At 33.7% G+C, this 25516-nt stretch overlaps 1 protein-coding gene across 1 annotated transcript in view; it reads right to left on the bottom strand.

The window, feature by feature from the left end:
• Positions 1-22585, bottom strand: part of LOC150100445 (voltage-gated inwardly rectifying potassium channel KCNH6-like) — a 477512-nt gene extending 454927 nt beyond the window's left edge. The window contains exon 1 of the mRNA XM_090402922.1: positions 22144-22585. Coding sequence (XP_090259048.1) covers positions 22144-22219 — 76 coding nt within the window. The 5' untranslated portion in view covers positions 22220-22585. The remainder of the gene's footprint in view (positions 1-22143) is intronic.
• Between the last annotated feature and the right edge of the window lie 2931 nt (positions 22586-25516).

Raw genomic sequence — 25516 nt, 5'->3', positions numbered from 1 at the left:
AGCTAATTTCAGTTCATGGACCATCATGGAAATTTTCTTGGTTTCTTGGCAATTTATGAAATAAAAAATTACAAATATATAAACTACGTGTGCATGCGCATTAAATATTGTTCTTTTTTCTTTTACTGAAAATTTTATATGTACATGAAGCAACTGTTTTGTCATTTCAGTTCATTAGACCGAAACCACGTCTTGTTGAATGCAACTAAAAGAGAGAGGAGGAAGCGTCACATTCTATGGGTATGGGTATCGATGCATGTATTCTAGACTACTCTCTATTTTTGTCGAAACACTGCGCTTGTCACCGTAACAAATGTCGCTTTGCAATATGACTGACTCAAAGCATATCGCTGTTATCATCTGCTAACCACACGCATAGTCTCATACGATCGTTACAGTGATTAATGACCGCGTTGCCTATATTTTTTTTTTATTCAACCTTAGTAATTTTATATATATATATATATATATATCTTTATATGTTGTTTGTTTCTAATATAAGCACTCCTTGAAATAAGACAGTCATGCTTATGTTGCTTTTGTTTTTGATCGTATTACTAGAGGGGATTGCTACTTTCGGATATAAATTATATTTACGAATAAAGACGGTTAATTAGAACACGGATTGATAATCACAGTGACAGTGATTTTAACGAACAATACGTATGCTCTTTCTTAACATTAAGCACTATCTGTGACATAAAGTGTGATACAATCGGAGGTGTTCGTGGAGCAGTCGATTCACTGTGTTGCATCAAAACACAAAACCATGCGGCTGATGTTGACTCTACAGGGTGGTTCAAAATTCCACGTACAAACGTTGAGGGGAGGTAGAGAACATCAAAATCAACATATTCACATAGGAATGCATGACCGGAAATGCCACCTGAAAGTGATAGGTGGCGCTGTTCACCAGCGCTCCGGGTGAGCATTTGGGGCTTCCTGATTCAAGCTTTCGACGTCGTACGAAGACCATGCGTCGTTTTACGAACGCTGAGATGGCAGATATGCATCTCGTTTACCATATTATGTATCCAACTACTATTGAACTGTTCAGTTACATCTAATGAAGTTTTTTATACTACTTACTGCCTTGTGTTATTTCTGTATCTTTGTGTCCCTGTTAGTACCTTCCGGTGGCGTTTCCGGTCATGGTTTCCTATGTGAATATGGTTGATTTTGATGTTCTCTACCACCCCTTGAAGTTTGTACGTGGAATTTTGAACCACCCTGTATATTAAAATGGAAGTTCCCTTTTCTCAAACACAAAAACGTAATATTATCGACTTCATCGCAAACATTATATCTGACACTCCATAAAAGCATTTTTCGAAAGTTAATCTGAAATAAAACCTGCAACTATAATTTCCCTTATTGCATATTTATTATTATTTTATAAAATAAGTTTAATAATAAGAAACGCCAAGACTGGAGTTGCTTACCACGAAAATTTACTTTAAACAATATACATCGATTCAAGTATTATGCATTCTTACTGATTTTTAAAAGTTGATGAAGCAAGCTAGAGAATGTATCCCGTGAAAAAGAAAAACATTTTTTAAAATTTTGTTTTATAGACAAGCGACTGTCAGTCGCTAATTGAATTTCATCATTGAATTTTTTAAAAATTCTGTGTATGCTTTCAGCACATTACAGTGCCACTACAAATACAAATTAAACGTAGTTGAAAATCTCATTCTTATTCTGCTACTGTCATACGTGACATTCAGTAATATTGATCATCTGTGCTAAATTATAATCTTCAACAACGAATAAAAATTACAATGATTTTGCTTGACATATAAATATTCCGAGGTTTCTTTAACAGTATTCACTTAATCAAATCGTCGAGACCTCCTTCATGACTGGGAAAGAAAAAAAGAAGAAACGAGGATACATTAGGTATTTGGAAGGGAAATATCTTTCAATTACAACGTATAATTTTTATCCCTGAAGAAAAAACTACGTCGTAGATGGATGTTTTCTTAAATAATGTTCTTTGTATAAACAGGCTCTCATAATCCTTCATTTAACACTTGAATTTACCTTCGAGTTCGTTTCGGTATCAAAAACTTGAATGAAATTCATTAATTTCATACAGAAGAGCCCTTTAATCTTTCCTAGGTTATAACTGAGCTACAGCCGAAATGCCATTAGCTGATCATTTGCATCTCCGAATCATTACCACAAAACCACGAGTATCCTATGAGATTTGGGCTGCTTATTATTTGGTCTGCGTAACCTGATGTGCATTCTTAACAACTGCAAGAGACTGATGCAAAATTCAGAAGCTACTCTTGACAACTAATCGTGGGGTTCGAAAGCAACTCACATTCACAGGTTGTTGTCAGTTAGGTTCTATATTCTAGGTGCGCTACATCTTGGCTTCTTACCGATTACCAATATTATTTTCTTCAGTTAGTTATAGAAGATATTTATCAAAGTTAAGAATGCTTAAATAAATTATGATTCAATAATAAATGCAAAAATTGCATCTTTGAAAGCTTCTTTCATCAAAAATTCTGAAAAACTATTCAGAATTTCTTAGAATCGCTCCCAAACTTCGTTGATTGCTGCATTTATGTACTATGAGTGAATGAATGAAAAAAGTAATTTTTATAAATATAAGAAATTGTTTATTGTAATGCAAAGAATGTAAGGCATGCACATCTCGAATTTTCCAGAGATCTGGAAACGTTCGCTGATACCTGACTTTTGCAAAACATTTAATGTAACATTTTTTAAAAAGATAGCTTCAATTTATAAGTACAGGAGAGCTGAAGAAAGTTCCGATATTTTAGGAAACTGTGTAGGTCATTTCGTGTACTTATAAAATATATTTACATCTCAATAACTGTTTTAAGTATAAATCATCGATCAATATACTAAGCATACAATAAAAAGCACTTGAATAATTAATCTCTTTGTACTAAATAGCATTTAATAACTAAATTATAACATTTAAGGGTCCCGAATTCTTACTTAAAAGTTCCCTACATTACAAAGAAACTTCTAGGAAGTTGTAGAAGTAAACGATATAAACATCTCTAATGTTAGAATGGTTATTTTTTATTTTTATTAATTTTTTTTGTCTTTTCAATATTTCCATTATTTATCGTTACGTTAATATTTTCTTGTGATAGAGCTAGAAATAAATTTCATTACGTTTATTTTTAAAGTGCATTTAAAAACTTTTAAAAAGCATCTGATCAATCAAAAACCTTTATGAAGTAAGGCTTATTAAGCACGTTGTATTATGAAAACGAAATTCAACATTAGGACTAAAGATATTTGTCATAATCTTAGCTTATTCAAAACTTGGGATGAATGCTGGAGCATTGCAAGTTTAATCTTTCAGTCAGTTATTGCGATGATAATTACCGAAGAACAATATATAACATTACATTGCATTGCATACATTTTCAGTTATATTGAAGTTATTAATTACTTCAATAATCAAGGATCATTGAAGTAATTAATATCTAGCATCAAAGGTGTTAGATATTAATTTTCTTTACTCTAATCATTTTATTCAACATTACTATTGTCTGAATGATTAATCCTCTTTAAGCACAGATCATTATTAATTCATAAATTAATCTTCGAAGGGCTTGCCCTCTGACCAAAGTTTAAGAGATAATGATTTAATATGATCACAAGATATTTAAAATTGAGCCGTCAAGTTTCAAGAACTTTAAAGCGCTATTAATGATAAATCATCTAACTGATTTAAAATGGACTGCATTAGTATTAAAAGCAAATTATAGGCAGTGAGAAAATCATCCCCACAATTTCCTGAAACACACAGGTTGTAAGACAGCAGTTACAATTTAGTGTAGGTTTATAGATTCCAACTAAACATCATTTTGCTATTGAATACTTCGAAATAAATTGCAAATGCAACGAATAAATAAATGAAAATGATCAAACCAGTATTAGGTGTTAAGTCCCCCCCCCAAAAAAAAACCAGCACTCACAAATAGAAATCCATTGTATTTCAAACACATTAACTTGAATTATTTATTGATATTTATAAATATTATAACTCATTTATTATGCAGTAATCATTAATAAATATTATCACATCCAGTAACAGTATAGCTCGATGTTTTCTATTTTTATATCAAAAATATTCTCCAATTCTTCTAGATCGCTATTTAACATATTCTTCTGTCGATACTTTGCAATCCAGAGATGGAAGAATATAAGTAATTGCTTTTCGAAGAAACACTGAGCACTCTACCTTGATAAAGTCCTTGGAAATCATTATATTAACCTTCAAAGCTCGGGAGCAAGCGCTTGTTACTTACGGATATTAATCCGGAACCTCGAGCACCAAAGTTATTGAAAATAATATCACTGAGATGCGAGTCATACGTTGGCGGCTTTCCATAGCAAAACGCAAGTTGCAAGTCAATAAAAACTGTTGCAGCTGTGTTGCAGAGAGAGAAAGACGTATTTTAATGCAATCGGCTTAAAATGTTTCGATTTCTATCTATAAAGAGATTATCCAATTCCACAGGCTACAGGAAATGGTCTCAGACTGGAGCTAAGTAGATGTAGAAATTTCAGTTACTCTTCATTTCCGTAAGGAAACGAAATTAGATAACAACATGACAGTGAGAATATTGTAGATGTATCGAAGCGAAAAGGAACGTCAGACAAAATTCAATGAAATAAACAAAATTTTGGACATTCTTAACAAAGTTATGAAACGGCTATAGAGATAAAATGAGACAACTGTGTGTGACTACATCAAATCTGGGTGGAAACATCACCAACAGTCGATGGAAAGTATCTGATAACTTTGAAACTATTACTAAAATAAAGATATAAATAATAATATCCCATACCATACCATATCATTTTAAAAGTGCTGATGTAGAATTTTCCTTTCCATTTGAAAGGTACTTCAGAAAATGTTATGCGTTCTGCTAAAGCACTTATTAGAATGGTATTTTTCGTTTATATGTATCTATTTCTCCACTCGGATTCAATAGATTTAGCTGAAATCTGATATATGAAATCAATACTAAAAACTTGTCAATTCTTAACCTTGTTTTAAATCGGGAACATTTAACTATAAAATTAGGTTTAACTTTATCGGAAAAAAAAAACTTCGGTTGAAAAAAAAATTCATGAAATTTAAAAGCTTGAGTCAGAAAAATCTCCATTTTTCATAATTTGGATTTAAATTCGCTGTTTATTTAAGCGGTTAAACACTGAAAGCAGCCATGTACTGTTAATCTATAAATTTTTATGAGATTTAGCAATATTTTAGAGCACGAATTAATTATTTATATCCCTTCATGCAACAGTGTTATAATTTAAATCTATATTAAAAAGTATTATAAAAAATCCAAATTCATCTTTCAGAACGGAGAGTTATAAAACGCAATTTTTTTCTTATGATTTTTATTACGAGTATTATGTGTACCTTTCCAGCTAAAACTAAGCTAATAATGGTAGCGAGTCCTTTTATTCCATTTTTTACCTTCACGGCTTTTATTTCTTAATCCGATTGTCAGACTTTGATGAAATTTGATAAACGAGATTATTTACTGATTTATATTATCAAAATTCAATTTTGGCCAAGATTCAGTCGCTTTTACATAAAACTCCCATTATATAAAGCATCATTGCAGTGATTGTCGTACAAGCGATGTACGTCATCGCTTGTACGACTTATTTGTTGGTATCAAGATACAAATAAGATGTACAAGACATCAAGCAAGGACGAAAATTTCTTAGCAGTTATGGTGAAACTTGATTTATATGCTTAAAATCGCATATTGTATTGACTTTTGCATTCTCTCGTTCATTCAAATGTTTGAAAGATCGGAAATATTTTATAAAACTAAAGGAAACCTCGTATGAAACCGGTTAACTCACCATTCATGATTGAAACACTTGATAAAGATTCCTTTCGTTATAATCAGGATTTGAACCTGGGTCTTTCCAACCAAAGGGCTTTTCTGTATCAGCTGAGCTATGGAAGCTCTGGGCTGAAAGAGAAATATCATTAAAAAAATAGAGAGGGAGAGCTTGACAAGTAAGTCAAGCTTTTCGTGAGTAAGTCAAGCCCTGGACTGTACTGTCTTTAGTGTCAGTATATCATTATTTTTATTTCTATATTATAAAATCTTCATAAATCCTTATTATCCCTGCATTAGCAAACTCTTTTTCTTGAATGGATCTTACCACTTCAGTTATTTTATACAAAACAGACTCGTATAATAACCACTTGCAATTATGAAAATTAAATATAATCATAGTTACTAATTGCATGAAGAGCCAAAGGCTTCAATTCGGCGACATGAACTTATTTAAGTTAAGGGATATTACATCCCATTTTGTTTCTTAGCCGAATAAGAAACTCGAAGAGTTTCATGCCGAATATAGAAACAATATAAAGTTCCTTAAGTATAAAGAGCTAATAAGCTTCATTTCGGCAATGAAAACATTACTTAAATTAAGGGGATATTAATTCCCACATAGTTTTAAAACCGAATAAGAAACTCAAAGATTGGAATCAGAGAGTTTCTTGCCGAATATAGTAAACTATACTTTGATATTAATTGGTCTAGCTACTCACTGATGAAGCCTCAAAAAAGGCTGAAACCGGTCTGGGTAGTGACCTCCCTCCATAATGTAATAACAGCATACATTTCCTAGGAAATGTGTTTTTACATTATGGAAAATACCTAAGAATAGCGATATGAACTTCTTCCTCCACCTTTGCAACGAGCTGCCCAATATTGTACTATGTACTAGGATCACTTGCATTTGCTAACGCTAGTGTCCGCCGATACTTTATAGTTTACTATATTCGGCAAGAAACTCTCTGATTCCAATCTTTGAGTTTCTTATTCGGTTTTAAAACTACGTGGGAATTAATATCCCCTTAATTTAAGTAATATAAAGTTCAGCGATTCCAAGCGTAAGCAAATACCTGGATAGTGCAACACCTGACCCATTTGGTAGTGCAAGCTGAGGCAACTCATAGTAAGGGTGGGGCAAGCTCCGATCACTATTCTTGGTATTTACCCATAATGTGATCTTAGCTCCTAAGAGCTGTATTACTGTTCTACGTTATGAGAGAAGGTCACTACCCAGACCGGTTTCAACCTTATGTATAGGTGAGGCGGGCTCTAAAAATATGACGATCCCGAAAGATCGCCAAACTCAGCGTTGTTCCACTCAATGACAGGCTCACCCCCGTCATCGAGAAGAACTTCTCAGAATTGGCTCTACCCAGTGGCACCCCACCACGAGAGCCATAATCTCAGCGGTGGCCCCACTCAGAGACAGGCAAAAACCTACCTCCAAGCGGAGCCTCTCAAAGCCAGATTCGCCCCGCACCGGTTTCCACCCTCATTGGGGTTTCATCAGTGAGTAGGTAGACCTAGTTAATACTAAGTTTGTAGCGAACAGAACTTACATCCCTTCTATGAGAATTGCCAAGGTGTCCTAATAAATTACTAATTACAAGAAGAGCCAAAGGCTTCAATTCGGCGACATGAACTTATTTAAGTTAAGGGGTATTACATCCCATATTGTTTCTTAGCCAAATAGCTGAACTTTATATATTTTCTATATTCGGCATGAAACTCTTTGAGTTTCTTATTCGGCTAAGAAACAATATGAGATATAATATCCCTTAACTTAATTCATTCATATAATCATAGTTTTTAACAAAATTTGAACACTTTAAGTCGTTTTTCTCCAAGAAAAAAAACTTAATATTCGCCTTGCCTAACAAAATCTTGTTCAGTGAAAACGAACTCAGATCTGTTGCAGTCCATGTCTCAGATTTTTACCTAATAAGCTTTATGAAAATTAAACATTTAATTATATTATTAGTTTTAATTCATATTAAAACTATGATAATTATTTCAAAGTTCAGACGTCGCAAATTGATTTTGCATAAGGCAAAAGCGACAGAATCATGGATTATTCAAAATGGAAGCAATAATATTTGGTAATTCATAGACTGATTAAAGATAAGCAGACTTGGGTGACCGATCACAATGAGTTGGGTGGTATTGTCGCATTCATATTTTAATGTGTTCGTGAATTTCAGTCATTTTGATTTAATATCTGGATTTTGTAGAAAACATATTTTTCATTGGGTAATCAGTTTTATACACCAGATATCAGTTTTACTTTTGAATGCAATATATTTACTTTAATTTGTACACTTATAGGTCGGAATATTTTGCTTGAATGTTATTTTGTTAACAGTTAAAGTGGAGGCTATCATTTGGCAATTCATGCCGTATTTATTGAAATTTTAGTTTTTAATATTAGCTGATAGTCTGTGATATATGCATGTGTGTGGGGGCGTTGATGTTAATCACGTTTCTTTTTGTTTGTGAAATAAGTTGATAGCGATATCTATCTAAGCTGTGATACGTTATATTATTTTCTCATGTTTATCGGCTAGTTCTGGACAATTAATCGATACAAAAAATCATGCAGACATAATAGTGGCAGGTGATTTTATTTTCCTTTATGGAATAAGCAAATTTGGCATATTTTGTTAATATTTCTTAGCGATATCCCATGATATCGCTAAGAAATATTAACATATCCCATAAAATAATTTGTGATTAACCAAAAATAGCAAAACTATTTAGAGTAAATTCAGATCATAAACATTACTGTCTGAGTTTAGTCAAGGGCATTGTTTTTATGGCAGATGATGATGATATTTTTTTTTTTTTGTAATTTCTTTTACTTTTTTATTTGTTAATTTTTAATTTTTTTCGTTGGTAATTTTTGTAACAGTAATTTCTGAAAGTAATTTCCGAATGGCGATGTCAACAGTGCCGTGAGAAAACGAAGAACAAAGACCAGATACCAAAGAAAAGTAACGACGCACATCAAGGTAAGCCTCTTCCAGATCCTAAAATTACAGATAACTTTGATTCATTTAAACTCATGGTGAAAGACTTATTAAATGCACACATGGATAAAATTAACAAAATATTCCAGGAGTATGAACATTACATACAGTTCAATAACGAGACCTCTGAAGAAATGTTAGGAACCGTGCGAGAAATAAAGACGAAATTAACGGCAGCGATAGAAACGCAAGAAACACTCCATTACGAAAATCAAGAATTGCGGAAAGAAGTAAACACACTCAAGTGCCAAATGGAACACATGCTACAAAAAAGAAAGAAAAAAAGAACTTCAAATTGAGGGAATAACGAAAGAAAATACAGAAGACTTAAGTAACATAATGCAACTGATCGGCAGCAAAATTGGAATTCAAATCGGCAACCACAGATAACACCTATATCAACCGAGGCCCACAAAAAAATAAAGAGAGACCGCCACCAATCATCGCTCGTTTTACCAACAGAAATCTGAGAGACTCCATTCTTACAGCAAGCAAGAAAACAAGGCAGACAACAACGATCCTAACTGATAAGAAACTCCCAACACCAATCTACATAACAGAACACTGGACTCCATACTTCAAAAATCTTCTATACCAAGCAAGGAAGACAAAAACAGAGAAAAACTACAAGTACCTGTGGACAAAGAATTCCCAGATATTTTTGAGAAAGAATGAAAACACTCGAGTATACATAATTACAAATGAATCCGACTTACACAGCCTACCAATATAAAACACTAACTCTTTACATCCTTAAGAATAAGATCAGAACTCATTTAAAAACTATATAATGGAGATCTCAAACATAGGCGAACATATCCAGTCAGACAACATAAACTTCAAGGTCTTGGACTCTTTGAAGAAATGGTCAGACAACATTTCCACCAACACCAACTTCACTATCATACACACAAACATAAGAAGTATAAAAAAACACTGGCGTACATTGATAACACAGCTCAATTACCATGATAAACATAGATGCGCTAATACTGACCGAAGTTGCAATAAACGACACAGAAATTTACGCATACAACATAAATAATTATCAAACCTACAACTTATGTAGACCAAACAAAAGAGGAGGTGGCATTGTAGCATTTATCAAAGAAAAATACAATGTGACAGAAAAACAAACTCACCTCGAACATGCGGAAACACTAATTTTGGAATTCACAAATAGCCATAATAGTATCAAATACACAATATACAGACCCCCAGATAATAATCCACTCAGTTTTCTTCACGAGTTAGAAACATGGCTAAGCGGCATCGAACCGCGTACAACATACAGGCTCATCCTAATAGGAGACATTAACATAAATACTCTTGACCACGCTTCTTCAACCACTAACACATAACTTGATATACTAAGTCAGTACAACATAAACCCTACCATTAACTCCCCAACAAGAGAAGAAATACTCAATAACTCACTAACACAATCATGCATGATCATATCAACATACGGGCTCCCGTCCATACATATACATCATCAGTAATTAACGTAAAAATGGCCGATCACTACTTTGTCTCAACTTCGTTTTATTACGTTTCCTACCCCCCCCTCCCACCACCACAAAAGTCGACAAAACTCGATCATACTAAAGAGCATTGTCGATAACCAAGTAAAAAATACAGACTGGAATTCCCTACTTAAAATAAACGATCCTGTAACATTATATGAGAATTTTCAACTAAAGTTCACAGAAATATACAAAAAAGCAACAAAACCTACACAAACGAGGCGACAAACAGACAACAATCCATGGATAAATGACGACATACTAAATACTATTACTGAAAAAGAAAATCTATGGAAAAAACTTAAAAAGTCACCCAGTAACACACATTTACAAACCATATACAAAAACACAAGAAATAAACTAACAACAAAAATTCGTAGGGGAAAAAAGACGATACTACTTCCAAAAACCCATGGAATATAACAACAACATTAAGCAAACATGGGCTACACTCAACGAATTAGTAACCCGAAAAAAGAAAACTTCAGCACAAGATTTTATTGCAAAAAGCTTCGGTCAGGACACAAACCAAGAGGAACTAGCAGACTCATTCAACCATGCTTTCACAAACAACATCACACAACTCGAAAAAGACAAACTACCAACGATCAACAAAAAACTATCGACACAATGTCAACAACAAACGATGTATTTTCCACCCATAACAAAACAGGAACTTAAAGAAGCAATCCTACAACTAAAACCAAAGACCACTCCAGGAATAGACAAAATAAGACTCACAGACCTTATAACACATTTTGAACAAATAAATCCAATACTTTTGAAACTGATGAACATACTATTTGACACAGGCATTATTCCACAACAACTAAAAACTGCAGTAATTACGCCAATATACAAACACAGCAAAAGAAACGATACTCAGAACTACAGACCAATAGCTACACTACCAGTCATCTCAAAAATTCTAGAAAAAATAACACACACCAGACTACAGAACTATTTACAGAAGTACAACATCATCTCACAAAACCAATACGGCTTTCAGAAAACAAAAAGCACCATTACTTTAATAGAAGACATCGCCGACACAATAAACAAAGCTCTCGACAAAAACAAGTACGCCGTCCTTATACTGCTGGACCTAACCAAAGCATTTGACACACTTGAACATGATATACTATTCACCAAACTATACTCAATAGGTATAAGAGGAACACTGCATACATGGTTCAAGAACTACCTCTCAAACAGAACACAAGTAACAAAAATAGGTACATGTCACATTCGGAGTATACAAGTAAAACACGGTGTACCTCAAGGTGCCATATTATCACCCACTCTATTCAACATATACATTAACGATGTTCATAACATATCCATAAGAAGTCAAATATTTCAATACGCAGATGACACAGTACTATTAGCAATCCACACAGACATTAACACAGCTCTCTGCAAAGCACAACAAGACCTAAACGAAATCACAACATACTTCCACCAAAACGCAATTCTAATCAACGGCACCAAAACACAGATGTCGATAACACACAACCCAAGAATCATACGCCCTGCATCACTATCGATACATTGTCACACATACCGCTGCATTAACAGCAAAAATACCTGCCAATCTTCCGAAATCAAACCTGTAGCACACGCAAAATACCTCGGTCTCTATATAGATTCCCACCTTAAATGGACAAAACATATAGAATAACTACACACCAAACTCCGGATCATCGCAGCAAAACTCTTCCAAGTTAAAGATATTATTCCGTCCAACATAAAAAAAACTCCTATATCACGGTATCTGCGAATCCCTACTGAGATACGGAATAACAGTCTATGCAAATACATCAAACAGTCACCTAACAAAATTAGAAACACTACACAGGAAAATCGTGTCAACAGTGATCTGAATACCTTACACGCAACAACCTATATCCGACAAGTACAGTACATGGCGATATACAGAATTCTGAGCATTAAAAACCTGAAACACTACATGACATTAACAAGGAATTACTTCAACATCATCCATCGAAACAACAGAGACACATATCGTATAACACGACCTACAACAACAACTCTCTCCATCCCCACGTCCTTCAACAACTCATACGGTCCTTTTGTGAGATCACATCAGATACCCACGCAACTCGACAACCTACCAAGAAAGTTAAAACACGTAGATAACTACAGAACATTAAAAAACGAACTCTGGAAAATATACCAACAAAGTTAAGATACCATTAACACTAATACACACATCACAAATCACTAGCATCCAATGCCTACATCCCATACATAAACAGTAGCAACAACACAAATAGTGAAGGCTAAATCCCACTCTCTTCATAAAAGCTAACCCAAGCTTCGAAGTAGGTGGGATTAACTTGCCTCACTCATCTACAAGTAATCCTTATAAGCAAATGCAGAAATTTGTATGAATAATTACTCTTTCTCAATTTAAAAAAAAAATAAAAATAAAAATAAAAATAAAATTATTTGCTAACAAACTAATTTTGGAATTCGATGTTTGGAAGACGTGTGCGTTAGACCTAACGTGCATGTGCAGAACCTGAGAAATTAGGGTAGGAACAGGTGTGGGAATGAGATTCGGTAAATGGATCTCTTTGCGAATGATCAAAGAATTAAAGCAGTTTCGAAATGTAAATGAAGCAGTCATTAAAAGATGCAGGGATTCCTGCAACCCCAATAGGATATTAAAATTTATGTATGCTAGTACTGGAAGACTCAGAAATAAAGATAATGAGCTTTTTTTAGCATTAGTTAGTACTACCCGGCCAAAAAACGTATAGGCATTATTAGGGAGACTTTGTTGACAGAGAGAGAGAGAGAGAGAGAGAGGAGATTGCCTAAGACGAAACCGCTTATAAAGCAAAAGGCAGCTAGAGTGCGATGGTGTAAGCAAAGACTGTTGTGGGGGTCAAGAGAACTGAAAAAATGTACTTATTAGCGATGAAAGTATGTTCTGTGTATCATCAAGGGATACGTGTTTGGAGTCTTAAGCAAGAAGCATTTGATAAAGAATGCATCAAACGTTCGGAGAAATTTGCAACCTCTGTCATGGTATGGGCTTGTATGACTTGTATGACGATCCAAGTAGGCTGTGTATTGGGTATGAAAGAGTCAATTCTAAAGTGTACCAAGAAATTCTTGAGCACTTTATATTACCGGCATCGAAAGTTTTATATGATGGTGATTTCCTTTTTCATCAAGATTAAGCTTGTCATACTTCCAAGACCACTACTAGATGGTTCAAAGAAAGGTAAATCAATGTAATTCCTTGGCCGGAAAACTCACCAGATGTAAACCGTATTGGGAATTTGTGGGGAATTATGAAGAAACATCTTCAAGAAGTTGCCCCAAGAGACAAAAATGAACTTGTTGACCATATGGGCAGGTTTTGATTTAAAAAAAAAAAAGAAGAAGACTGTGAACCGCTAGTAAATAATATGCCCAGCCGTTTACGAACGGTCATAAAAGCTAAAGGGGATGCAACGAAGTACTAATCATGTTTTTCCCCTTTTGACTGTAATTTTTGTGCATTCATTTTCGCGTTATTCTAATATTTTGAACCCCGTTAAAAATTATTCTAATTTTGTGAATGTTTTCAAATAGCAGTTTTATGTGTTTACATGGTTATATGATCTACAAAATACATAGATTCAGATGATGCTAAATCATATTTGGTAATAATTATTTTCCATGCAATAAATTAAGATTGCAAATCATTCGACATATTTTCTTTGATTATTCTAATTTTTTATTCGGAGTGTAGATTTTAAGAAGGAAATACAATTTATGCACAAGTAAGAAATAATTACCTAAAACTAACCAAAGGAACTCTGGGTTTAAGTTGAGTTGGATTTGGTGATAAGATTATAGTATTTGTCTATATCCAGAGCAGCTGTGTTACATCCCATTGAAGAGATGGTCATGAAGTTTGTCCTGGGTAATGGCAAAGCATGTAGAATTTTCGGTTAATGAGTACGTGTGGAATTATAGAGCCGGTGATTATGTCAAACATAGACTTCAAAAATTGTTCATGAAATAAGGATCTGCACTGGAAGGACATTAGGCACCGGAAACAGTCAAGAGTTTCTGTTTGAAGTTGGTAGTATTACAGTGCTTACCCGAAGGTTATGGAGAGAAACGTAAATGGATGTATCATTAAACAGGAGCTGAAGAAAGAATAAAATGTTGGGGGGGAGAGACAGCAAGCTCATGAATGGTACAGTGTACAGACAGTAAAAGTGAATAGCTTGATAACGAAGTTAAAATCAAACGCCAAGGAGTTATTTCGCTATATGAAGAGTAAAAGGGAAAATGATTATGGAAGGATATTTTTAATAAACGCAAATGGTATAAAGGTGACCGAACCAGAAAAAAGAATCGAATTACCGAGTGATCATTTCTCGAGTTGTAACATCTAGAGAGATAATGTAGTGGATGTTACAGGCAGAGGTGTGAGAATTGAGTAATATGAACTGGATGTTATTTGGCTATTACGGAATCGCGGTCACCATGGAATTAGAAGGGATATTAGCCTTGTATGACATGAGTTTACGAGAATTAGCACTACCTTCGACAAGGTTGTTTAAGTGCCATCAAATGACAACATCCCAATAGTGGGAGGAGGGGAAAGATAGTTCCATTTCACATAAAGATGGATTCAAAACATTTTACTTACGAGTGAAAATTATTTTGTTATGGTCGAGTATCGTAGGACGATTAAGATTTTGTAATTTTGTTAAAAATAATATATTAAAGCTAATTTCGCATCGATGCTATATAGTTCATTTGTATTTAACAATATTTTGATTACAATAAATTTAGTTAATCCTTTATCCAAGTGTAAGCAAACAAAGTTTGCGCCTGAAGTATCTTCAGGACTGAGGCAACTCGTGGTAAAGGTGGACCAAGCTCTCATCACTCCTTGTCTTAGTCTCTCCCATAATGCAAAGCACATCTCTTTGAGGACATGTATAATGCTATGCATTAAGGGAAGGGCCACTACCCAGACCGGTTTCGACTTTTATTGAGGTCTCGTCAGTGGGAGCCAGACCCATAAGCGGTTATACAAAGGCAGAAGCAATGGAGAGGTCATATCTACCTATACGAGTTGTCAAAAGGTGTACCTCCTTATTATTAAATTACTCGGAATTTAGAGAAAGATGTTGGAAGTTTTTTCCACTTGGTTAGACTATATTATGGGAGATACTAATACAAGGAGTGATGAGATCTTGATCCACCTTTACCACAAGTTGCCTCAGTCCTGAAGATACTTGAGGCGCAAACTTTGTTTGCTTACACTTGGATAAAGGATTAAACTAAATTTATTATAGTCCAACCAAGTGGGAAAATACTTCCAATATTTTGATTGTTTATCAAATTTTGAGCTACAATCAAATAATGAGATCATGGCGACCTCATCGTTTAATTATAGATACAGCAATAAATATGAATTTGGTAGGTTAAATTGATTGTCATCATTGCATTTGTATTAAAATCCAAGATCATAAAAAAATAGTTATGTTAAACAACCACCTATGATTTTAGTTGTATAATTTCCCTTCTTTTAGTTTACTTCACGGCCGAAGTGTATTATGACTGTGTATTATATTATATGTGTACAGGTTTATATATGCATGCAGCATAATCCGTATACTTCATGCCTTTACTCATTGTATACTCATGGAGATACTGTTATGTAAAAACAAAGTACCATACACCTTAAAATTATATACTTTTTCAAATATTACATTATATTATATTATATTATATTATCTTTACGTCAATTTATAATTGAATATTGCTGTATATATTTAATTATTCCAACATCATATATTCTTATTGTCGTATGTTTCTTTTTCGTTTGATATTTACCCCTATCAGGACTTCGAGGGAAACACAATAAATTGATGTACAACATATTCTTTAATGAATCACAGGCACGCAGTCCAAATTGCATATGTCCTTGATTAAGTAATCAAAAATCAAAGTAAGAAAGCGCATACTTCCATTTCTGATAAACGTTTGCAATATTCTTAACACACAAGTATTCTACATTTAATTTCATAATTCATAATTCGACATTTCTTAATTCAGAACTTCTGATATATACCGTATACTTTTAGTTTTGAACAAAATACAACATATGAACATTACTGGACACACACACAAGCACGCACCGTTTTTTTTTTCTCTTTTTATTACCTTTCTCCCCCTTTTCGAAACATAATAATGCAAGTCATTGACTGGTAACTCGCTGTTATAAAAGTGTCACCCGATATATTAGATAGAAAACAAAATTTTTGCTTAACCGTCAGCAACTCAACCCGCACTTAATGTTGCAGAAAATTGGAAAAACACCTGCAGATGCACATTATTTAACTCATGTTTCGTTTTCACCCATGACAAGAAGGGCTTAAGAGTATTCAATTAATTATTTATTTATAGATATTGGTACCCGTTATAATAGCATAATCAGGAAAGTACAATCTTATATGCATATGGCAAAGTTCACTCACTGATACGACTAAACATTTTGGAAGCTGGGAAGAAAAAAGCGATTTTGGTCCGTCATATAGTATAATATAAGTGTTGGAGGGTTCGGAAGCTGTCCTTTGGGTGCACCTACTAGAGTAGGTCATTAGTATGATGTTTTCTTTTTTTTCCTTTTTTTAACATTTTAGCAATACAGTATTTTATCAGTAGTATAACAGTAGAATACATGAAAATATTCTGAGCGATTTTGCTGAGAAATTTATAAATTGGATAGATGATCAGTTATTGTGTCAATTAAATATTACCCTAGACCAGTGGTGTTCAACCTTTTTTACTACGCGAGCTACTTTTCTATAAAACGTTATTCGGCGATCTACTCTCTTATGTAGATCACGTTCCCCCAACCTCATATCTGATTACGCACAAATAAACAACTAAAAAAATAAAATACACAGCTAAAAACTTTATTTGTGTATTTAAAAATTTATTTATCACTTTTAATTATTTTAATACAACAAATATTTTATTACAAAAAAAAAAAAATATATATATATATATATTCCGCGCGGTTAGCCTAGTGGCTTAGCGCTTCGCAACCATATGCCTAAGAAAGGAGTGTCCTAGGTTCGATTCCCGTCGGAGACGTGAGGAGCTCAAGGATCTTCCTCAGCCATAGCCAAGTTAGCCGGTCTTGGGCGTGGACAGTAGGGTTTTTTCCGCCAGTTTATCTGGGGTTTTTCATCCCGCAAGCAGGCAAACCGGCCCCGTGAACACACAGGTTACAGTCAAAAAAATACTTACGGCAAGGAAGGCAACGGGAAACCACCTTGCTCATAATCATCTCCCTAGTATAGTAGCACATACAGCTACCCTCCCCTGGCCGAATGGCAGAAGGGAACATATATATATATATATATATATATATTTTGGAATAAAATATTTAGTTCTCTATTTTGGAAAACCAAAGTTAGGAAAAACAACAGATTGATTACAAACTCACAAGTTACAGGAAATGCTGGTTAATTTAAAAAAAAAAAAAAAAAAGTGAATGTAAAATTTGGCATTGTTTGGACCTCGCAATATTTTCATAGTCAAGTTGATATGAAGAAGTGGCCAATCGCAGACAATCATTCAAATGATCATTTGTAATTTGGTTTCTTAATTGATTTTTTATGATGGTCATATTTGAAAAAGCGGATTCTGACAAGTATGTCGATCCGAAACACGACAGAATTTTTCGTACAAACATCCAAATGACTTCATTGTTTATTGATTTTAAATGTACACTATTCTGAATGTTTATTATCTCAAGTTCTACTTGAGCTTGGTTTATATCAAACAGCCCACTAATTTTATTTGAAATTTCTGTGATGTTCAAGTTTTCTTGAAATAGATTATTGATAAAAGATACAATCATTTCAGTTTTATTAAAATCTTTAAATCATGAATTTATTTCTTCCTCAACTAATTCTTTTAAATCATAGCGAAGCATTTCTTGATTTTGTTCAAAAAATTTTAATAAATATGGGAGATGTCTAAATTTGCGGTCATTTATATTTTTCTTTAATAAAAGTAGGCATTGTTGGAAAGTTTTTATTGAAACTTATCATGTCAATTAAATTTTTATCTCTACCTTTTAACTCTAAATTTAAATTGCTTAACTTCGTACAGAAATCTACTAAAAATGATAAGTGTAACAACTATCTTTTATCACTCAATTGTGGATAAATATCCCCTTTTTCATCAAGAAAATTTTTATATCGTTAATTAATACAAGAAATCTTTCTAAAAATTGACTTCTGCTGAGCCAGCGAACATTATTGTACAACAGAAGTTCCCTATCATCATCTGCCTGCAATTTAAATAACCGCCGTTGCAGGGCTTTTCGTCGAACAGAATTTACAATTTTATATATAATATCCAAAACATCTTTTGTGTTTAATCTTTTACTACACAGTACTTGTTGGTGAATAATACAGTGGCACGTTAAAAAATCGGGATATTTGTCATCGTTTTTACATAATGAAATGAAGCCTGATTTATTACCTATCATTGCAGGAGCACCATCAGTAGTAATAGACACAAGTTTAAAAAGCGGAAGTTTGTGTTGTTTTACAAATTCATCAAATGCCGAAAAAATGTCTTCTTCCCTAGTTCTTCCCAATAATGGTATAATTTTCAAAAGTTCTTCTTTACTTGAATAATCGTGAAATACCATGCGAATAAATACCATTAATTGAGCAATATCAGTGAAGTCGTTTGATTCATCAAATTGTAATGAAAACGCAACACACACTGGTGAATGTCTGACATTAACCTGGCCTGGAAACTTTTCTCCAGCAATTGGAACTCTTCCTTTTGGCAATTTGAAACCTTATCTGCAGCCTAGAAGTAATCTCTCTCTAGTGACGTCTCGAACCGAGAAGTTCCTTTCTGGAAGCGGGAAACTCCTCTCTCAAGCAAAGTGGATCCCGGCAGTCTCTTTGACTGCGACTCTGGACCAGGCGGCCTCCTCTCTGACAGTAATTCTGGAACCGGAACCCATTCTGCTTGCTTCAGTCCCTTTTTTATTAGGCCTCCTCTGAGACCTCGCATGAAGTTTGGCAACCTCCAAAGAATCGGTATGAGTCTTTCATCTTAAGTTTCAAGTTCGGCACGCCTTTTGTTCTCCTCGTGTAAGTTGCCGGCCATCAAAAAGTTGTTTGAACTCTTTCTGACTGACTTCGGAGATGTTTACACTTAGAGCCTGCAGGCCTTTCTCATACATACAAGTTTCAATAAATCTTTCTAATGCCGCCATGTACAGCTTCGGCGACAAAGAACATTGCCTTTGCTTTTAACACTCTAACATATTCTTATTAAAGTAGTATATACAGTTAGCTTCAAAAGAGTTATTTACAAAAATATCTAATACAATTTATAGATTTGTATAAAACTCGGTATAAAACTATACCGAGACAAACAAAGTTTATTTTTTTTTTTAATATTCACATGGGACTTAACCTAAGTAAAAAATCGATGTAATGTGCTTTGGAATATTTAATATTTAAGCTACAATCGAGTTTTTATACTTTGCTTATAATCGTATTTACTCGGCTCGTTGTTTGACTTCCACTGATCCAAATTAATTCATTTACCCGGACTTATAAGAAAATTACTGATTTGAAAATTTTTGCGAAAAATAAATAAACAATAGCAATACATTTAAAGCGAATTAAAAATAATACAAAATAATGATAAATAAAATATTATGTTTTCAGTTTTAATTAAATTTGTAAGTAAGGAGGAATACACAAGAGAGCGACCAAAAATCGCTCCGCGATTGAACACCCCTGGTATAGTATAACAGTAGAATACATGAAAATATTCTGAGCGATTTTGCTGAGAAATTTATAAATTGGATAGATGACCAGTTATTATGTCAATTAAATATTACCTTACACTGTCACTTCATTTGTTAACAAGTAATCTCTTATAGAGCAGCAGCTTTGTGTATTGTAACGAAAACTAATTGAATCAATACCGAATGGCCTCAAATAAACAACCTCTTCTAATTTGATAATGATAAAATAATCTTTCATGGAATATTAAACTAGAAACTAACAGTTCTTATAAATATATTGACCAAATTAAAAGCGAAATAAAAGATGTATATGTGATGTCGTTAAACTGGCCAACTAAAGAAGTAACAAGTTCACGTTCTCTAGCATAAATAAAAGATGTACATTCTTGTTTTGGCAAATTTCCAATAACGTGTTTGTATTGTTTTAAAGAGATGGCAAAATAAGTGGCGTCAACTTATTAATAAAAAATGTAGGTGAATAAATCGCTTGATCCATAATATACATTTATGATGCGGTTAGCAGTTCGTTTCGTACAAATTGTACTACACTTTGCAGTCTACTTTGAAAATATTTCATAGACTTAAATTATGTTATTACACTACGCCATTAATTCATAGATGAAAAACTGCACTGTAATATTATTTTCTACACATTTCTTTTCCATCTTCGAAAATAAAATGTGGCAGGCCATCGAGCCTAACTAGAAACGAAGATGTGATAGAATGAAATAAAAGAGGAAAGTGCTAAAGATTAAGTTGATTGCTTGATTCAAAAAATCTATGAAAACATAATTAATAAAAAAATATTTTTTTATCTCAAGTACATGCGAAATATTAATAAGCAATTGTTTATTATGTAAATGTTTTTATTGCGTGTATGAAACATCACAAATGCTCAGAAAGAATTGTTTTTCACCAGAGAGAATATGGCGCCATTGCAATACTTTTTTTTTTATTTTTTAAGAAACGAGACGAGCCTTATAAACTCCAGAAACCCAAAAACTATACAAGCTTCTTCAGAACAGGCTTTTATAAACATCCATGCCTTATGCTGGATTTGTATCCGATTTGTAAACTTTCTCCCATCTCAAGGATGTCCCGTTGATCCAAAATGATTAAAAATATAATGAAGTACTAGATTTTTAAAAATAATAATAATAATAATAAATTTCATAATAGATGTTTTTTTTCTCGCAGTACCTTTATAAAAACACTGCGAATGTCTAAAACTGTCACAATGAAAATGACATCCCTGGTACTAGACTGTTCATTTGTGCAGACATATATGAAACTACATAACGATTTGGAATGCTTAGATGTTTGTATTTGGCTTAGTAATCCTACGCATAAATTTTCGTTCAGTCTTCGTGCATTTCAGTTTTTTTTCGTAACCCAATTTTTATATTGTATAAATATAACGTTGCCCATAATAATGTGCAATGCATACATTCATTAACAGTAATTCACAGTATTGAATATTTACGTTTATTCTCAATATTAGATATAATGTATAAAAAAGTTAACTTGATATTTTATAAAAATAATAATAATAAATAAATATAAATAAATAAATAATGCAATTATATATATATATATATATATATACATCATAGCATTTGGAGGCACCACTTCATTTTTGAATAACTCTAGCCTAAAGTTGTAATCTTGCTAGAAAGTGTTGATTTAAAGATGCGCATGCTAGCAATATGTCAAAGTATCATTCAGCTCTTCTTTACTCTACCAGCGATTCTGTGTAATATAGTTTACTAAAATAGTATTATGTCATAGGTTCTCAAAGAAGAAAATGTGAACTGCGTATATTTGGCAAGTAAAAGAAGAGGAAACAAAAATATCCAAAATATGCTTACTGAGTCCATCGAACTTCCTGATGATGCTGTCGATGAATGTATTTTGGGGGGCAACATGACCCCTTTTAACGGGCATTTTACCCCCTCCACCCCCGTTCACCTAAAATAACATCACTAACACAACTAAAATAGCCAACATCAGCTTAAACGGTGGAAAAGGTGTTCGGCTACCACGTTGCACAGACTCCGTTACCGGCGTTCCTCAAGATGCGCGCACTCACTCCCACGATTGTACAACGCGTCCCTAGCGTTCGCAGCAGCAAATCAAGACTATGGCGACGATCGATTGCCAACAATCCACCATCACTACTGCTCCTGGCGTTCCTCGCCAATACTTATGGACTAGAGAGAGCAAAAAGAGTAGTTGAAAAACGCCAGCGTTCCCGAAAACAGAGAGATGAAGATGAGGAAACGGACGACGGCCGTAGCTAGGATATTACCGTATACACGCGGATGCTGAGGGTCACACACCTTTCTGAGACAAGGTTATTCGACACTGATTAGCAGAGCAAGAGCAAACACACGAACATTTCTGTGCAAAAAGATGATGCAGCGCCATCTCGTGGTTCTATTTGCTTAGGTAAAGCAGCAACCAACACGAGAGAGCGAGAGAAATAAAAAAACGAATGCGAATGTTTAGCAGTCATTCACTCACTCCTCCCCGCCCCCGCCCCCCCTCTCTCTCTCTCTTTTATAATCATGTCCAAGTATTCTTTTTTAGACACTAAATAGCGCTGTCTGGCAATATCATTGGTGTTATCTTAATTTTGTGACGGATATTATCCAACTGTAATACTTCATCCTGAGAGGAACTCACAAAACGGGTTGCTTAGTAACTGATTATTGCCTTTCCTTTCCGCTTTGTATGTAGCAGTACATCCAGTGCTAGAATCGGTTAACTTTTCCATAGTTTGATTTTCAACTAATAAGTGACTTATTGGACGAATGGCATACTATCAAACTTGAAGACACTAACTTGTGTGGCATTTTGCCAAAAGTATACCTATTATAAACATCACTGGAAACTTCTATCCACCTATTTAAACTATCGTTGTCTTTGTAAGGCTCATGCAATATTTCAATCCATATTTTCCGAAATTATTTGGAAGACGTATTTTGACAGTTGGTAACTATTCTGTTACTATTCTGTTACTATTCTAGAAATTACTGTTCGTCATTATTTGAAGTGGATATCAGGATTCGATATAAAAAATATTTATAAAGAAATTGAAATCTAAACAACTTCTCAATTCTCTTATTTTTTTTTTTTAGTGTAAATCATAAACGAGCTTTGAAAAATAACCATGGAAACTAGTTACGTTTCTTTAGAAATATACAACATTCAATTCACCCCAACTCAGATGCTTAACAAACTTAAAATAGAGTTGTTGCTGTCTATATTGATTTGTCTAACATAAACAATCATGAACAAAATTACGTTGTCTGCTAAATTTCATATCATCTTAGAAATGTAATAAACAAACTAGTAGTTCAGAAACTGCCTTTTTATTTCGATATTAACAGCATGAAATAGAAAGTGTAAAAACATAAAATTCATGCCAAATACTTTATCTATGGTGATATTATAAGTCACAATGCCACTAAGGATATATTTTCCCTTCCTCAGTCTATCGTAGCAAATTATATATATATATATGAATTATTTGCTACGATAGACTGAGCTGTTGAGCTGTCATTAGTTCAACTGCGACAATTTAGGTTCATGCATTAATAGCTGCGATGTGTTTAGAATTCAGTTGAAAATAAATGCTTTATTTTTAAAGTTGAACTCATTCAACTTTCATAAATGTGATATTTTGAATTGATATAGACGACATCGATCGGAATGTTAACTGCAGAAGTAAATTACCGTAAGGATTTTAATGGAAAGTAAATAAAACAGAGTATCAGAGAAAATCTTATTTTAAAAGCTTAGAAAAAACTTATGCGTGCGCGCGCACGCACACACGAATACCCCCCCCCCCAAAAAAAAATCTCTAAATGACTTCGTTTATCATTAAGCCTGTAACCTCCCTGAATGCGCTAATTAATTCTTGACACGTTCTGCATATCTTAAGTTCTGAAGTTAAAACACAAAGTCTTATATAATAACGAACTAGTTCTTCCATCTTGTCACTTCCAATAAAAGTTGAAGTAAATTTTCTCCGATTTAATCGATACGATACTTTAATCACATCGTCACAGGACAACTTAGTAATCTATAATGTATGATGTCATTATTCATTTCAGCCTTCTTAAGGTGTCATCGTTGACGCATAACGGTAATATAATAAGAAAGTTCCCAAGTAACTTATGACATTTATTAACAAATGTTGATTATTTAATCTACTGACCAAGAAAGTGCATGAATATGTAGTGGTTATTAATAACACTAAGTAAACAATTTACAAAATACTTTTTCTTTCCTGAAAGAATCTAGATACTTTCGATGTGTATGACTTCTTGATTTTTTCTGATACTTACAGTTTCAGAAATAGATAAATTAATGCGATAGATCAGGTGTTTTTGAATGAGGATTGAGCAACTAAAGCTATGAAGACTTATGTATTGTCTGCTAATTGCGTGTGTTATTATAAGGCTGGTTCACCGGCCTTATAACCTTGGTACCAACGTCTTTTGGTTTTACAACCAGGTAAAGGATGTCGCTGTTGTCAGCTTAGCTGACAACAGCGACATCCTTTACCTAGTTAACTGCGTTATCATTACCAGAATTAGATTTATTTTTAAAAAAAAGTTACTGTGCTGTAACCAATCATGGGTCTAATACTTAAAAAAGAAGTTAGTATGGGGAGATATGCTTGAAATTGCCCTCATTGTTATCCATTGCTTTAACAGCCTCCAACACACACACACACACACACACACACAGTATCGGTGACTGTATAATTCTCAATTTTTAAAGTTAATTCTGCCCACTGAAGTCGTGTAATCTACAGCGCATCTGGGACCGCGGATAAACAATCCCTAAATTCCCCTTTTTAGGACTTTTTTCGAGCCAATTCAGACTTCTATTAAGTATGCAAAGGATGAGAATGAAAACGTGTCCCATTAAACAAAAATGAAGTCTGTAAATGCAGTTTTCTTTAAGTGACATGTACCAGCATTGAAGATAAGCACGTGGTTTTTGTTGTTTGAATTTCAACACACAGTTCTATCCTGTATTCGTGTTTCATTAATGTAGATACTTATATTTTGATATCTTTAATATCAAAATATATTTCACGTCCTGTAGTTGCTCGCTGACTTTTTCTTTTATCACTCATTTGCATCATATATGTGCGTTTTATAGCATGCCATCAAGTTTATAATTCATTCTGCTCATCGCAGAAAATATTAAGGAGAGCAATTGTGA

Source organism: Typopeltis vanoorti, chromosome 13, assembly GCF_054136105.1.
Source record: "Typopeltis vanoorti isolate ZY-2024b chromosome 13, IOZ_Tvanoo_1.0, whole genome shotgun sequence".
Classification (NCBI taxonomy): domain Eukaryota; kingdom Metazoa; phylum Arthropoda; class Arachnida; order Uropygi; family Thelyphonidae; genus Typopeltis; species Typopeltis vanoorti.
This window is presented reverse-complemented; position numbering and strand designations above follow the sequence as displayed.